This window comes from Oryzias latipes, chromosome 13, assembly GCF_002234675.1.
Source record: "Oryzias latipes chromosome 13, ASM223467v1".
Classification (NCBI taxonomy): domain Eukaryota; kingdom Metazoa; phylum Chordata; class Actinopteri; order Beloniformes; family Adrianichthyidae; genus Oryzias; species Oryzias latipes.
Genome location: NC_019871.2, coordinates 18,565,444 through 18,579,641, shown reverse-complemented (window position 1 = coordinate 18,579,641; position 14,198 = coordinate 18,565,444). Strand labels below are relative to the sequence as shown.

General features: G+C 42.1%; 1 protein-coding gene across 1 annotated transcript; it reads left to right on the top strand.

Moving 5' to 3' along the window:
• Positions 1-576: 576 nt before the first annotated feature.
• Positions 577-13,899, top strand: farsb (phenylalanyl-tRNA synthetase beta subunit). The gene is made up of 19 exons (XM_004075467.3): positions 577-668; positions 1,805-1,936; positions 2,332-2,387; positions 3,369-3,523; positions 3,646-3,718; positions 3,788-3,903; positions 3,972-4,122; positions 4,212-4,320; positions 4,533-4,603; positions 4,671-4,732; positions 5,032-5,083; positions 5,164-5,225; positions 7,039-7,246; positions 7,333-7,413; positions 7,504-7,596; positions 7,929-8,046; positions 8,378-8,530; positions 12,551-12,698; positions 12,953-13,899. Exons 2-19 carry the CDS (start codon positions 1,879-1,881, stop codon positions 13,725-13,727), a joined length of 2,541 nt encoding a protein of 846 aa, XP_004075515.1. The 5' UTR covers positions 577-668; positions 1,805-1,878; the 3' UTR covers positions 13,728-13,899.
• The last annotated feature ends 299 nt before the right edge of the window (positions 13,900-14,198 follow it).

The window sequence follows — 14,198 nt, the reverse complement described above, 5'->3', positions numbered from 1 at the left end:
ATAATATTGATCAGATCTTGAACAATCTATATTAAAGCAGATTTCCATCATAAACTTTTCACAGGTGAGATTCCCTTTGACAGTTTGGGTGTGGTGTTCTCTAATTAACTGGGCTGAGTTCTACTAGTTCTGCTGGAAAACTAGATCCCTAAATTCAGGAAATGTATCCAAGTCCAAAATGTTTACTGCAACAAGAAAACATGAACAAGACTGAGAAGAAATGCCACAGTGTTACCTGAGCTCCAACAGGTGAGGGCATGTTTCATGACGTCAGACAAAGTGACGGTCCATTGATAGTGAGGTAAGGCTGAGGTCTATGTGGAAATGCTGCTGTTTTTCTTTTTTAATGGCCGTTTTTATAGGAAAAGTTCTGCAGCTTTCATTTTTGAACAATTTAACAAAAAGAACTGAAGTTATAGAGAAGTTGTTTATGTTTCAGATCAATAAACGAGAAAAAGAAGCAAGTTAGTAGCAGGTTTTTGGAGCAAGACTGTTGGTGTATTCTCAAAGTGTAAAAGTTAGAAACAGTCTCAGGACAACATCATTGACTGTATAAGAAACATCCAGTTTCCTGAAAGTATTTTTATTGGTTGAAGATGACGCCATCTGGTGGACCAAGAAAGTACGGAGGACCTCAGGTGACAAGTTTAGGACATATGACTATGAAGGTAATAATGTTCCAAAATGGACAAGCTTGTAGATTTGATGTGAGAACTTTTAAAATAGAATTTAAAAACTTGTGCACCAAAAATCTGCATCTGTGTGTAAAAAATCTCCTGCTGTAAAGTTTGACAAACAAAATGACAGCTGACAAATTCCCATTTGCATGTGTTCATTTAGAGTTAAAACCTCAAATCTGTGATTAACTGCTCAAACTTGCTTCTGCGTGTGCTCGAATCTGCTGGCCCAAATCACAGGTGCGGTACAACTGCGCTCGGACTTCTGACACAGAAGTGCGAGAAACTTGTGTCAAAACCGATCTGTGTCCATAAGTGGACCAAGGGGGTGAGGGAGGGTTGGAGGAGGGGGGAGTCAACCAATCAGAATGCTGGACTCAGAGAACTTGGTAAAGTTAGAAAGATCTTCACAAGTTCGGACTTCCTGCTTCAATAGCGCTATTGATAAATTTTCAAACGTGACAGCAAGTATCTCAATCCTTTTGTATTAACACAGAGAGTGAACTACAAATGCATTTCTAAAGAAAGTAGTGCATTTGTTTTACCCCCAAACGGGATAGACGATGAATATCAGCTGGCTGCTGTGACTTATTCCACTATGGCCCCGTTTTGACTGATCCTGTGCTTCAAGAGTTAATCTGTTCTTTTGTCATATATATATATATATATATATATATATATATATATATATATATATATATATATATATATATATATATATATATATATATATATATATATATATATATATATATATATATATATATATATATATATATATATATAAACTCAGTTCAGTATAGAATGTGTTAAGCTTTTTGTGTGAAAAATCCATTGAAAGAAAGATCTGAAAGAAAAAATAAAATAAAATGCTGACCTCTCCTCCTTGAACCATCTAAAAAAATAATTATTTAGTTGAAAGAATGAGGTTGACCTGCTCGAAATCTGAAGATCAACAAATATAAGTATTTAGTAATTGGCAGATGTATTTTTTCAAAATACATTTTTGGATTTTTAAGTATTTTTAATTACTCTATATCAAATACTTATTTGTTTGTACCTTTTTTTTTTAAATTGTGCAGTCTGCAGGCGTTTAATAGGGCTCCCTTGTTGTTGTTTTTTTTCAGGCACTGCTGTAGACAGCTACGGCCGGCTGCTGGGGTCCTTTTGGTCGAGCCGTGAAAGATTAGCTATAGCCAGCATGCCGACCGTCGGGGTTAAAAGAGATATTCTGTTCAGCGCGCTGGGCAGATCTTACAGTAAGTGATGGCTAATGAAAAAGACGAGATAATGTCTCAATGTGTTATTTGGGTTTTGAAGTGAAAGGTCCAAAAACTTGGAGATCTAGCTGCTTCGTGCAGAGAGAGTCCACTCCTTAGTTAGTCCGTAGCGTCAGTTTTTACTTTTAACTTTTTCTTTCTCACTAGTCTAAGTGACAGGCTAATTCGACATCGCTCTTGCCTGACATTCATCATAGTACACCAGACCTACTAATGTGTGTCATGGAAGCAACGGGGAGCCATCTCTGTTGTCCTGTCAGAAGTTGCATCAGATTCTCCGGCTTCTCTCGTTTTTCTGCTGGAAGAGCGGACCTACGGAAGCCGGAGGGTTCGCGTTAAGCTTATTGATAACCCTGTGACTTCATGTGTTTCAGCCGACGAGGAGTTCGATGAGCTCTGCTTTGAATTTGGACTGGAACTGGACGAAATTGTGAGTAAACTCGAGAAACATGGCTCAGGTTCCACAGATGTAAACCTGCGTCACCGTGAACGGTGTGTTTAATTTAGCTTTGACTTTTCTGCAAACGTGTTTTTGTGACACAAGAGCAGCAAATACTTTAGATTTCTAATATACTGCTTATAAATTAGTTCACATAACAATCGATATATATTATTAGCTTTTCTTTGTCAGATTTCCAAAAACAGTTGAAAATTGTGTTAATATAATTAAAATATGTGTGCAATTAAAAATGTTATGTCATGCCTCCCTGCTTGACACTCAGCATTAAGGGGTTGGCTTGGGGGGTTGAACCACCAATGGTTACCGAGCGTGGCTCGTCTTCAGCTCACTGCTCCCCCAGGGGAAGGTCAAATGCGGAGAACAAATTTCGCACACCTAGGTGTGTGACAGATAGTGGGACTTTATCTTTATAGTGCATTAGCCTTTACATGTCTTTTTGGGACACAATCAGTAAAAAACAAACTAAGTTTGTTCTACATATTTGAGTTTTTTCATAGATTCATTTTTCCTGATCATGTCAATAATTAAAATAAATGTTTGTCTTTCAAATTCAGAATTTGTTATTTTTTGCAGCTGCACCTACAGAAACAGATGAAATAGGATTCTGGGCTCTTAACTGAAACTTATTTTGCTTTACATGAACAAATCCAGTCAAAGGCATCTTTTCAAACATGTAAACATGACGTCTTGCCTTTGTGCTTTAAGGAGTTTCATTCAAGGTCTTTTCACAAAAAGACTGTTGTGAAATCCGTCAAGTTTAAAAACCAGTCTTATTATTTATTTATTCTTTTGAAAAAGGCAAATTCAAACTTTGGTAAGGTTTTCTGAAAGCACAGGAAACCAATGCTACATGAGAGAGCTCAGATTTCACTGCTCTGTGTCATGTGACCAAACCTCTGACAAAGTTCTGTGTGGACAAAGCTGAATTTCATGAAAACTTCTCCTGGACAGACCTCTGAGAAGGAGATAATCAGCAGGGAGCAAGGTGACTCCAAGGCCTCGGGAGCATCAGATGTCATTTTATACAAGATCGATGTGCCTGCAAACCGCTATGACCTGCTATGTCTGGAGGGGCTTGTCCGTGGACTGCAGGTCTTCAAGAACAAGTAAGTCATGTTTTAACAAGAATCCATTGTGCTTCTTTTAAAGAGAAGTCCAGATGGCCTGAAATGTAAGCGGTTTGTCCTCCGTAGAGCTGTAAGGACACACCTACATGTTTATGTTTTAGGCTGGAGGCGCCCCGCTACAGCCGCGTGAGCCCCACCACCGGAGAAGTTCAGAGACTAATCATCACCAAGGAGGTGGGCCTGTATTTTCCTCTTTTCAAATGTTCAAGCGTTTTAGATGCTGATTGGTCCTGTTTGTTGCAGACTGCAGCAGTGAGGCCCCACGCTGTGGCGGCTGTGCTGAGGAACATCACCTTCACCAAGGAGCGCTATGACAGCTTCATAGAGCTCCAGGAGAAGCTGCATCAGAATGTTTGCAGGTCGATAGAAGATCGATACAAACATGATCCCATTGGAAGAACCATTGAAACATTGTTTGTCTGTGCAGGAAAAGGAGCCTGGTGGCCATTGGCACACACGACCTGGACACCATCTCTGGCCCCTTCACCTATACGGCCAAACCCCCAGGAGACATCAGCTTCAAGCCCCTCAACCAGAACAAAGAGTACACCGCAAGTCAGCTCATGAGCCTCTACAAGGTAAGCTGCTGAGCAGATGGAGGAGGTCCTCCAAGCACCTCCACTTTCTTCTCCTTCACTGAATCAGCAACACTGTTTGGTTTTTGTAGACAGACAGCCACCTGAGGCATTATCTTCACATCATTGAAGACAAGCCGGTGTATCCAGTCATCTATGACAGCAACGGCGTGGTCTTGTCAATGCCTCCTATTATTAACGGTGAGCCTAGATTCTGGTTTTGTTTTCTTCTTACAATCTTCAAGAAAATTGAACAAGATGGTCTTTCAGACTCAACTCGAAGACGTCACCTGAATGAATGAGAACCTTTACTGGCTCCTCTAAAACACGAATAAATGCTCAATCTATCTTATAATTTAGAACATCAACCTTTAAGATAACTTCCTGAAAGAAAATGTTCCTTTCTGTCCCAGGAGACCACTCAAAAATCAGCTTAACAACAAAAAACGTCTTCATAGAGTGTACTGCCACAGACCTGACGAAGGTACGGACTGAGGAGGACAATGAGATGTCCTCTGACACCAGAGAGTGACCTGCTGTGTTTTCTGCAGGCCAAGATTGTGTTGGACGTCATGGTGACCATGTTCAGCCAGTACTGTTCACGGCCTTTCACGTAAGCTTCGGCTCCATCGTGTGACAGAAACTCTGCATGCAGCTCAGAGGTTTCCAGCCTCCATAAAGGATCTTCACCTCATACAGGAGTTTGGGTTTCAAGTTTAGTGCCAAATGAAATCATGCAGACTAGCGAAACAGATGATTATGAAGGAGCTTAATGCTTTTTGTTTTAAATAGTTTCTACAATGAGGTTAAATTTGACTCTTTTTGAAATAAGTATTTCCTTTAATTCGACATGTTAAAGATCTGCAGGATGAGGTCTTTGATGGCGACTCTGTTCTGTCTTCTCTCCATCAGGGTGGAGGAGGCTGAGGTGGTGTATCCTGATGGGAAGACCTGCATATACCCTGTAAGTATTGCATCATCTTCTATTGTTTATATTTATTCCTGCTGTCGTTTCTGATCCTTCCTTTCGGGCTTGTTTCCCAGGAGTTGGCTTACAGAAAGGAGAAGTTGACAAGCGAGTTCATCAACCGAAAAGTTGGAATTTCGTAAGTTTTTTGTTTTTTTTTGTTTCTTTTTCTTTTCTGTTTGCTCGTTCTTATTCCTCTTAAATAAGATTTATCTGGAAAAGAAATGCACTAAAGTGAACCTTTCATTATATCTATTAATCTCCAGGATATTGATGGAGTGGGCAAGAAATTCAAAAGTCTAAATATGTTCTTTTAATACTCAAATGAAAACGGTGTTTTGGTGTTTTTAACGTATTCTTGTAGCATTTTTCACACGACGTAGAACATATATAAAGTAAATCAAGATAAAAATTAATTTCCGTGTATTTATTTATTAAAATTGTTGCTCTGTATAAACTGCCTTATAAAACGACACAGATTGTTTTGTTTTTGTTTTTTTTTTGCCTAAAAAACATCATAATCATAATATAAAGACCACTGGGAATGCTTTGAAACTATATCAAAGGATAATTGGTGTGTGTCTTTAACTGTGGACTTTAAAAGTGAATGATTTTCTGCAGTAAAACTAGACAGATCAGATGATGGTGATCCAGACCAGAGAAATGAAAAAGAACATTTAAGAAATGAAAATAGTCTGAAACTGGCTGTTGTTGGTCTTTTCTTGGCCGTTTCTCTGCGCAATCAGTCACAAACTGTTGTTGTCTGCATTTTTTTTTGTCCAGTCTTTCATCGCACAAACCGAAGCAGTGCCCTAATATGTAGTTAAAGTCTTATTACGGTAATTGTATCACATTTGGGTGCGAGAAAGTTGTTCTCCACATCTGGCCCCTCCTCTGGGGAAGCAGTGAGCTGCAAACACATCTGTGCTCAGGAACCATTTGGTGGTCGTCTTGACCACCAAATGCACCAAATCGCCCCGCCTCTCCTCTGCCAATGCTCAATGTTAATGAATTTTGCTACAAATTTTGCAGGGTGGGTGTGAAAATGCAAATGCAATCCCCTCTTTGCATTTTTGTTTTAATTATGACACAGAATAAGCGGATTTCAGTATAAAATGAAAAAGCATTTTTAAGTATTGCTTTTTCTTTTTAATTTTGAGTCATTTCATGCAGCTTCATTTTGAAAAGTAAAAAGCATTTCTATTAATCCATTTTAATTGTCAAATTAGACCTTTCTAAATGAACTATGCTACACATTTACCAGAGAAAATTTTTAAAATGAAATGTCAAATACCATTTTCTTTATCATTTTAATTAAGTGACAGAATAAGCTGTATTAAGGAAGGAAATGAAAAAGCATTTTGGCGGATTGCTTTTTCATTTTTATTCTGGGTCAAAAAATGCAGCTTCATTTTGAAAATGAAAAGCATTTCTGGTTTTGACTTTTCTTTTTATTTATGCTACACAATCGCTTCCATACTACATTGCGCCGCGCAATATAGTTTTTAGTAGTTAGGGTGGTAATTCAGACAGAGACAATGTTTCTTCTTCTACGCCCGTTTCCAGTATTTGAGAGAGTTCTGGCATGTTCAAATGATTTATTCCGACCGGAAGTGTGGCGTACGTAAATATTTGTTTTAATCAGAAACGTTTTTCTGGGAGCATGTACACAGTTCAGTTCTAATCCGATCTTTTAACGGTTAAAAACATTTTTAACTGCAATTAATGCTGAGTGTCGTATAGGAAGGCACTGTGTCCAATTTTTTTTTAGAGTTTTTGGTTTGACTTGACTGGATTTAAACCTGTGACTTTCCAGTCCTGTTGGGACGCTCTACACTAGGCCATTGAGTTGGTATAGGGAACACCTAACATAGAGCTATGTACATGTTGGGTTTTTTGTTGTGTCCACAGAGACGCGCTTAAAGAACAAACTTGTTTTTTTGTTTTTCCAGTGAACCTACAGAAAAGATCGCCCAGCTGCTCACCAGGATGTGTCTGCTTTCTCAGCCCACCGGAGCCGGTGATGAGATTGAGGTAGAGATCCCACCCACTCGTCCGGATGTCATCCATGCTTGTGACATCATGGAGGACGCCGCAATCGCCTACGGGTTCAACAACATCACCCGTACCACGCCACGGACCTACACTGTAGCCAACCAGGTACGCTGCCTGCTTCTCTGAGCGGGCTGGAATATTGTGACCAAATCCAGTTACATGTAACAGAAATGGATCGTTTTCCTCCCCAGTTCCCAATCAATAAACTGACCGAGCTGCTGAGACAAGACCTGGCAGCTGCAGGGTTTACAGAAGCTCTCAACTTTGCCCTGGTGAGGAAAAAGGAAAATCCATTGAAGCATCAGCATTTTCAAATATTTATTTTTTCTAACAACCGAAACATTTTTGTGACCTTCTTGCAGTGCTCTCAGGAAGACATCGCAGACAAACTTGGTAAAAAGATCTCTGACACGAGAGCTGTTCACATCTCCAACCCAAAGACGGCAGAGTTTCAGGTGAAGCACAGTTTAATGAAAAACTACTAACCTTTCTGTGGAGATTCATCAAATAATGAGATGTATGATGTGTCACCAAAAGCCTTTGGGTCAGTGAAGGAGAGACATGGGGCTGCAGAACTCCCACAGCACTTTCTCTTCTTCTTGCAGCTTCATGCATCAACTAAGTCACTTAAAGGATGTAGTTACTGCATTGCCTTCACATCATGAGCATCTTTTATTGAACTTTTTTATTTTAGAAGATTGCAGACGTCTCACTCTCATGTTGTGTTGGTCCACTGGAGGGCGCCCCCCGCTAAACAGTCATGATACCTATGGCTTTTCCCCACCAGGTGGCGCGCACCTCACTGCTGCCAGGCTTGCTGAAAACGGTGGCTGCAAACAGGAAGATGCCCCTTCCCCTCAAGCTTTTTGAGATCTCTGATGTGGTCCTAAAGGATGAGACCAAAGGTTCGCACATAAAGAAGTTAAAAAACCCTGCAGCTGTTGCATTGTGGGGATTGCTTGTCTGTTTGGTTTGGTTGAGAAAGAATGTGCCAAATGCAAAACATTTTATGTTGCTTTGCTGAAAATCCTAAATGTTTGAATTCATTGTTTCCAAAAATGTGTAATTTCGTGTTTAATATGAGCTTTCTTTGTTTCTGCTGGTGAATGTAAGTGTAAATCAATGTACCAATGAATGTCTGTGTTTTATATAGATTCTCACAAGGTTAAGATGGTTGATTGCTGTGATGCCATGGATGTAATCCTGCTTTAAGTTCCTCGCTTTCCCTTCACCCAGATGTGGGGGCGAGAAACAGCCGCCGCTTTTGCGCCATTTACTACAACAAGAGCCCTGGCTTTGAGGTGATCCACGGGCTACTGGACCGAACCATGCAGCTGCTGGAGGTGAAGGCAGCCAGGGAACAGGGATACCACATCCAGGCTGCAGATGGTGAGAGCTGAATCTCTGATCATTGAAAAGTGAAGTCTAAGTCATCAGGTTTCATGTATTATAATGTGACTTCTATCTCCAACATGCAAGCAATACGAATCACACACTCAGTTACCTGGAGGACATGAACAAATAATTGATGCAATCAAAATTACTTAAATTTAACAATCTAGTAGAGTTTTGTACAGCTCAAATAATATTCAAGGCAGAAAACGGTTTATTCATTCATCACCTTCTGAACCGTTTGTCCCCTTTCGGGGTCACAGGGGTGCTGGAGCCTATCCCAGCCACTAGTGAGCGCAGGCTGGGGACATCCTGGACAGGTCTGCCAGTCTGTCACAGGGCCACAATCACACTCCCATGCACTCTCACATTCACACCTATTTAGAGTAACCAATTGACCTATGAAGCATGTTTTTGGATGGTGGGAGGAAGCCAGAGTCCCCGGAGAAAACCCACACATGCACGGGGAGAACATGCAAACTCCACACAGAAAGGTCCCCCATTGATGTTCTGTTTCAGATCACCCAGCCGCGACTTAAACCAGGGACCTTCTTGCTGTGAGGCAAAAGCGCTAACCACTGCTCCATCGTGCAGCAGGAAAAACAGGAAACAATTTATTACCGATGAATATCCAAAGGTTATTTATTAAGAGAGGAAAACTACAATTGAAGGGGATGCAAACAAAAAAGGGTTTGTTTCAATATGTGGTGTGAAACTGAGGAACAGAACCAGTAAGTGCTTGAAACAACGTCCACACATAAGTTTAAGTATAAATACAAAAATATGATTTTTGATAAATATATGCATAGACACAACAAAACAGTGGCATTTGCAAATATGGATGCTTATAAAATGAGATTGTTATTCTTGGAAAGGAGAATTACAAGAGTGTGTAGCTGTATTTAGTCTTAGCTAGGGCACTGAACTTTGATAGTGGGAATACTGGGTTTAGGAATACAAATGACATAAGGTACGAGGTAGGAATGTATTTATTGCGAGAGCAGCGGCTTGTCGACTACTCTGTGAGAGCGGGGCGACTTCTGTGTCTGAAGCATTTGACATGACGGCTCAGCAGCTTCCATTCGCCCACAGAAACACTCCCACATCACAAATGTCTCTCACTCCTCACACCTATTCTCTCGTGGTGTTTTTCCTGCTCTGTTTCTTTGTTTCCTCGCCTCTCCTCGTCTACGTGCTCCACAGTCAGAAACCCATTCACTTCTGCAAACCAGTGGGTTCGGTGTTGGCGGAGATGGGGGGGATGGCTGGGAGCTCAGAAATGGCAGAAAAAGCAAAGACGTGGGCAGAGCAAAGACTGAAGACTGAAAATCTGTGGTGTTAGTCGCATCACACTCTGTAGAACCAAGCAGTAAGACAGACATGTAGCCCTCAGTCATCCACCAGCTGACCATCTGACAGCCACACATGCACACATAAAAGCAGGAAAGGGCATTTTCTCATATCATCCATTCCTCTGTCTTCTCTGCACCATTAGCCTTTTACCCTCCACAGATGTCAGCGTGTCTTAACCCCATTACAAGGCTATGACCCGGTCTAAGAGCTCACCTGACACTTCCTCAGGATGTGTCCAGCTGCAGTTCAGTCGCTCCTGGGGAGTACTTATCGGCTCAGGCCTTCCCCAAACTGATGAGTCGGAGGATCAGGAGTGGAAGAAGAACCGCTTTACAAACAGATGTCTGAGTGTCACTTATCAACTGTGTCCAATTGAAGCTCCTGGCCCATTCACTTCAACAGATCAGTTTATCTGCACAGATTTCAGGAAACTGCAGCTTTAAGGGTTTCAACTTTTCAATATCAAACAAAACCTTTGAAATGTGAGGGTTACAAGATACTTAAAAAAAAGTAGTTTTTACTGTACAAACTGAGCTCATCAAAGTAGACAAAAGTTAATGCTGAGCAGGAAGAAAAATCAGACTTTCTGCAGTTTCTTCCCTTCATCATCATCAAGATCTCTGGGTAATAATGCTGCTTTCACACCAAGCTGTTTGGTCTGCATCAACATCTACACAAATGTCTGTTGACCAGGCTGCTTTTATTGTGAAAGAGCAGGTCTGCAGTCTGAACTGTTAATGTCGTCCATATTTGGAGAGTTTGCGTGTTTTGTTTGACATTCTTCCGTCTGCTGTTGGGACATCATGTGATGTCAGTTGTGTCGTTGCCAGGCGACAGCAGCCCAGTGCATTCCTGGAAATGTCAGGAGACCTCAGATCATGTCCATCTTTTTGTCCCAACTCTCCAACAGTCTCCAAAGAGAAGAAAACTGGTATGAAATTTGGACTCAGTACTTCTTACCTCCCGCCGTTCTGCTGAGACCAGGGGAAACATGAAGGACTCGTTAACAGGAAGCTGAAGTCACTTTGAAAGTCCGCTTTGAGGCCTTAGCTTCTCTGCGAGCCACATGGAGATAACATCAAGTCAATGGTTGGATTTGTGACAGGATCCAGCAACTTCTCCATGAAGAATGTTTTCCCATTGAGATGCGGAGGTGTTTCTCTAAGGAACAGCATCTCAGACCTTAAAGAGATCTTAAACAGAAGAGGACAGTCCCAAAAGTTTAGAAAACAAGGCGGTCCTCATCAGAAAACCATTAGCTCCAGGAGAACGACGCCACGAATGAAAACTGGATTTTAATCTGATGTAGATTCACCTGAGCTGAAGATGTGCTTTACTAGCTTTCAACTCCTCGTCCATTGTCCAGAAGAGGTTCTGATGTTAGACCATGACAGACACCGGACCTCCCTGTGTCAGAAAGGGGTTTGTGTCAGGGTTCATACCTTTGTTAGGTCTCGGTCTCTGGTCTCATAGTTTCCTGAAGGCATCTCCTATAGAGCAGATTAAAACATGAAAACACTTCTTCCCCAGTAAGAAAAGCTAATGAAGGTTCCTGTTTGAAACATTTGCATATTTTCACTGGTTTGAACAAGTTTTTTTGTCTTAAAAAACTACTTAGGAAATGAAGGAACGCTGAAATTCTTTCAATTGTTTCTTCATTAAATGATCTTTATTTCTGTTTCAAAACCACGAGAAACCATAAAAACCAGATCCTCTGAGGACCTTGCAGAGTGGAAGGAGGATTTTCAGTGACTGAATATTTAAAATATATTGGGTTATTTATATAGTTGCCATGACATCCTGGTTGGAATACAGATGGATGACTCTTGATCTGACAAGAACACATTCCATCAGTGTGTTCTCCTAGCAGAACTGAGCAGCTGGAGAACCAGAAGCGGTTCTGATTCCTCACGTGTCTGATGTTCATCTAGAGAGAAGCAGTGGGCTCTGGAACCCATTAGCAAGGCAGCGTGGGAAGTCCTAGTGTATAAAGGGAGAATGCCATGTTTGTGTGAAGGGGGGTGGGTGTTGTCATAGCAACCCCTGTATCTTTTTGCATTTCACCATTCCGTGTGTTTAGCATGGATTAAAGGGTTTGGCCCTTATCTCGACTAAACTCTTTTTCCTTCCTCCTTCTGGATGTCAATCCAGTTCCGCTGATCTTTCTGTTGATCACTCTTCAGGGTCAAATATTAACTTGCCTTCTTGCTGCAGTGGTTTCCTCCTTACCACTAGGTCTTAGTTCCTGCGTAGAAGTGTCTACAGAAAGCTGGAGGTGTTTTTTAACAGTTTTAAACCAGGAGATGTGATCTGTGTCATGGGGCACGGGTGGGGTCATGATGACAGAGGTGTAGCACATTCTCTTCAGAGGTCTGCCTCATGATTTCCAGGATGAACTCGCTGAGTTGGAAAGAAGCAACTTTCTGCAGGAAGGTGGAGCGCTCGATATCTGTGCAGGTTTTTAAGTGGAACTCATTTGAGGGCTCATGTGTTGGAAGTGGTGGTGGTTTGGGGTGGGTTTGATCCCTTTTAAAAAGAAAATGTAGTTAGAAGCCTTGAAATAAACAATCTAAACAACAGGAGAACGTGGACTTAAGGCCCCTCATGGTCAGATAGAGGTCCACCTGGTGTCCTCGCATCAAACCAGTTTCTCTTATCTTCCAGATTCCACCTTCTTCCCTGGTCGCTGCGCTGAGATCTTTGTCCACGGGAAGAGTGTCGGCCGACTAGGTGTTCTTCACCCAGATGTCATCAGCCGCTTTGAACTGTCCATGCCCTGCTCCGCCCTGGAGATGGACATCGAGCCTTTCCTGTGACTCCATCTTTTCTAATTCTCTCAATAAAGTTCCTTCTGTAGTCTCCTCACAAACCCTTTGAAATAAAGTTTTTAAACTTTTTAATTGAAAATGCAGCAGATGCCTGGTTCAAAGGGAAATGGGATGGTTAGTTGGGAACTGAAGGACCAATCATAATGTGGGGGGTGTGCATGCATGCCTGCTCCTCTGTTATTGTTGGTGCACAGCGTCTGTCTGGGTGACTGATGACGTGTTGCTCTGGTTCTTTCAGTGGCCACACTGCTGAAGCCCTCCTCACACACGATGTCCCCATGCGGGAAAGCATCAAGCACAGCCTCCCCAGGCAAGGTGACTCCCAGCAGCCTCTGCCTGCCCCCCCAGCCTCCACTAAAACTGTTTTTGGTGACTTGAAGTCTCAAGAAGGCCTCAAAGCGCTTAATGATTTCCTGGCAGACAAAAGCTACATGGAGGGCTTTGAAGCTTCCCAGGCAGATGCCGCTGTGTTCGATGCCATCCCCTCTACTCCCACTCAGACTCTTCAGCACCTCTGGCGCTGGTACAACCACATCAAGTCTTTCCAGACAGAGAGGGTCCGCCTCCCGGCTACCAAAACTCAGTTTGTACTCTTAAATGCCTGCCCCTCCTCAGAGCACACCAGCGATGAAGACATAGACCTCTTTGGTTCTGAAGACGAGGCTGAGAGCGCCGAGACGGCCAGGATCAAGGAGCAGCGCCTCGCTGAGTATGCAGCCAAAAAATCCAAGAAGCCAGCCCTCATCGCCAAGTCTTCCATCCTGCTGGATGTCAAGCCTTGGGATGATGAGACGGACATGTCCAAGCTGGAGGAGTGCGTTCGAAGTGTCAGGATGGACGGCCTGCTGTGGGGGCAGTCCAAGCTGCTGCCAGTGGGCTACGGTATCAAGAAGCTCCAGATCGCCTGCGTGGTGGAGGACGATAAAGTGGGCACGGATGTGCTGGAGGAGGCCATCACCGCCTTTGAGGAATATGTTCAATCTGTGGACGTGGCTGCTTTCAACAAGATCTGAGGAAAACTGAATGACACCAGCTGACGTTGGAAGTCAAACGATGTCTGAAAGCTTCTGATAAAATGTTTTTCTCTCCATGTTTGAAACACAGGGGTTTGATTTAAGGTTCCCTTTAGGACAAACGTGACTTCCCTCAGATTTCTAATAAAGTTTTGGCAAGAGCATTTTAAAAGGTTGTTTTTTTTCCCCCCCTCAATGACCCACTCCAATGAAAATTTTTGTGTTTGGTGTTTTTAACATGTTCTTGTGGCATTTTTCTGATGGAGGACATGTGTTAAGAAAATTTACCTTAAAATGGCAGTTTTAGACTTTTTCTTTGTTTGAACCATCGTGAATCAGGAGTAGACGAAAAAATTGAATTTTTAAAAAGCCTTTGTGTTGTAGAAAATACTCCCTGCTCCGCTCCATTTTGGTGCATCCATTTGCAGACAAATGAGTGAAGCCCATTTATAAATGTAACTGCTCCTTAAT

Bases quoted from the DNA above. Each gene is read 5' to 3' on its own strand.
- farsb (XM_004075467.3), top strand. From the start codon at position 1,879: ATGCCGACCGTCGGGGTTAAAAGAGATATTCTGTTCAGCGCGCTGGGC. The intron at 4,733-5,031 runs GTAAGCTTCGGC...TCTCTCCATCAG, and splicing joins TACTGTTCACGGCCTTTCAC to GGTGGAGGAGGCTGAGGTGG. The intron at 5,226-7,038 runs GTAAGTTTTTTG...TTGTTTTTCCAG, and splicing joins AACCGAAAAGTTGGAATTTC to TGAACCTACAGAAAAGATCG.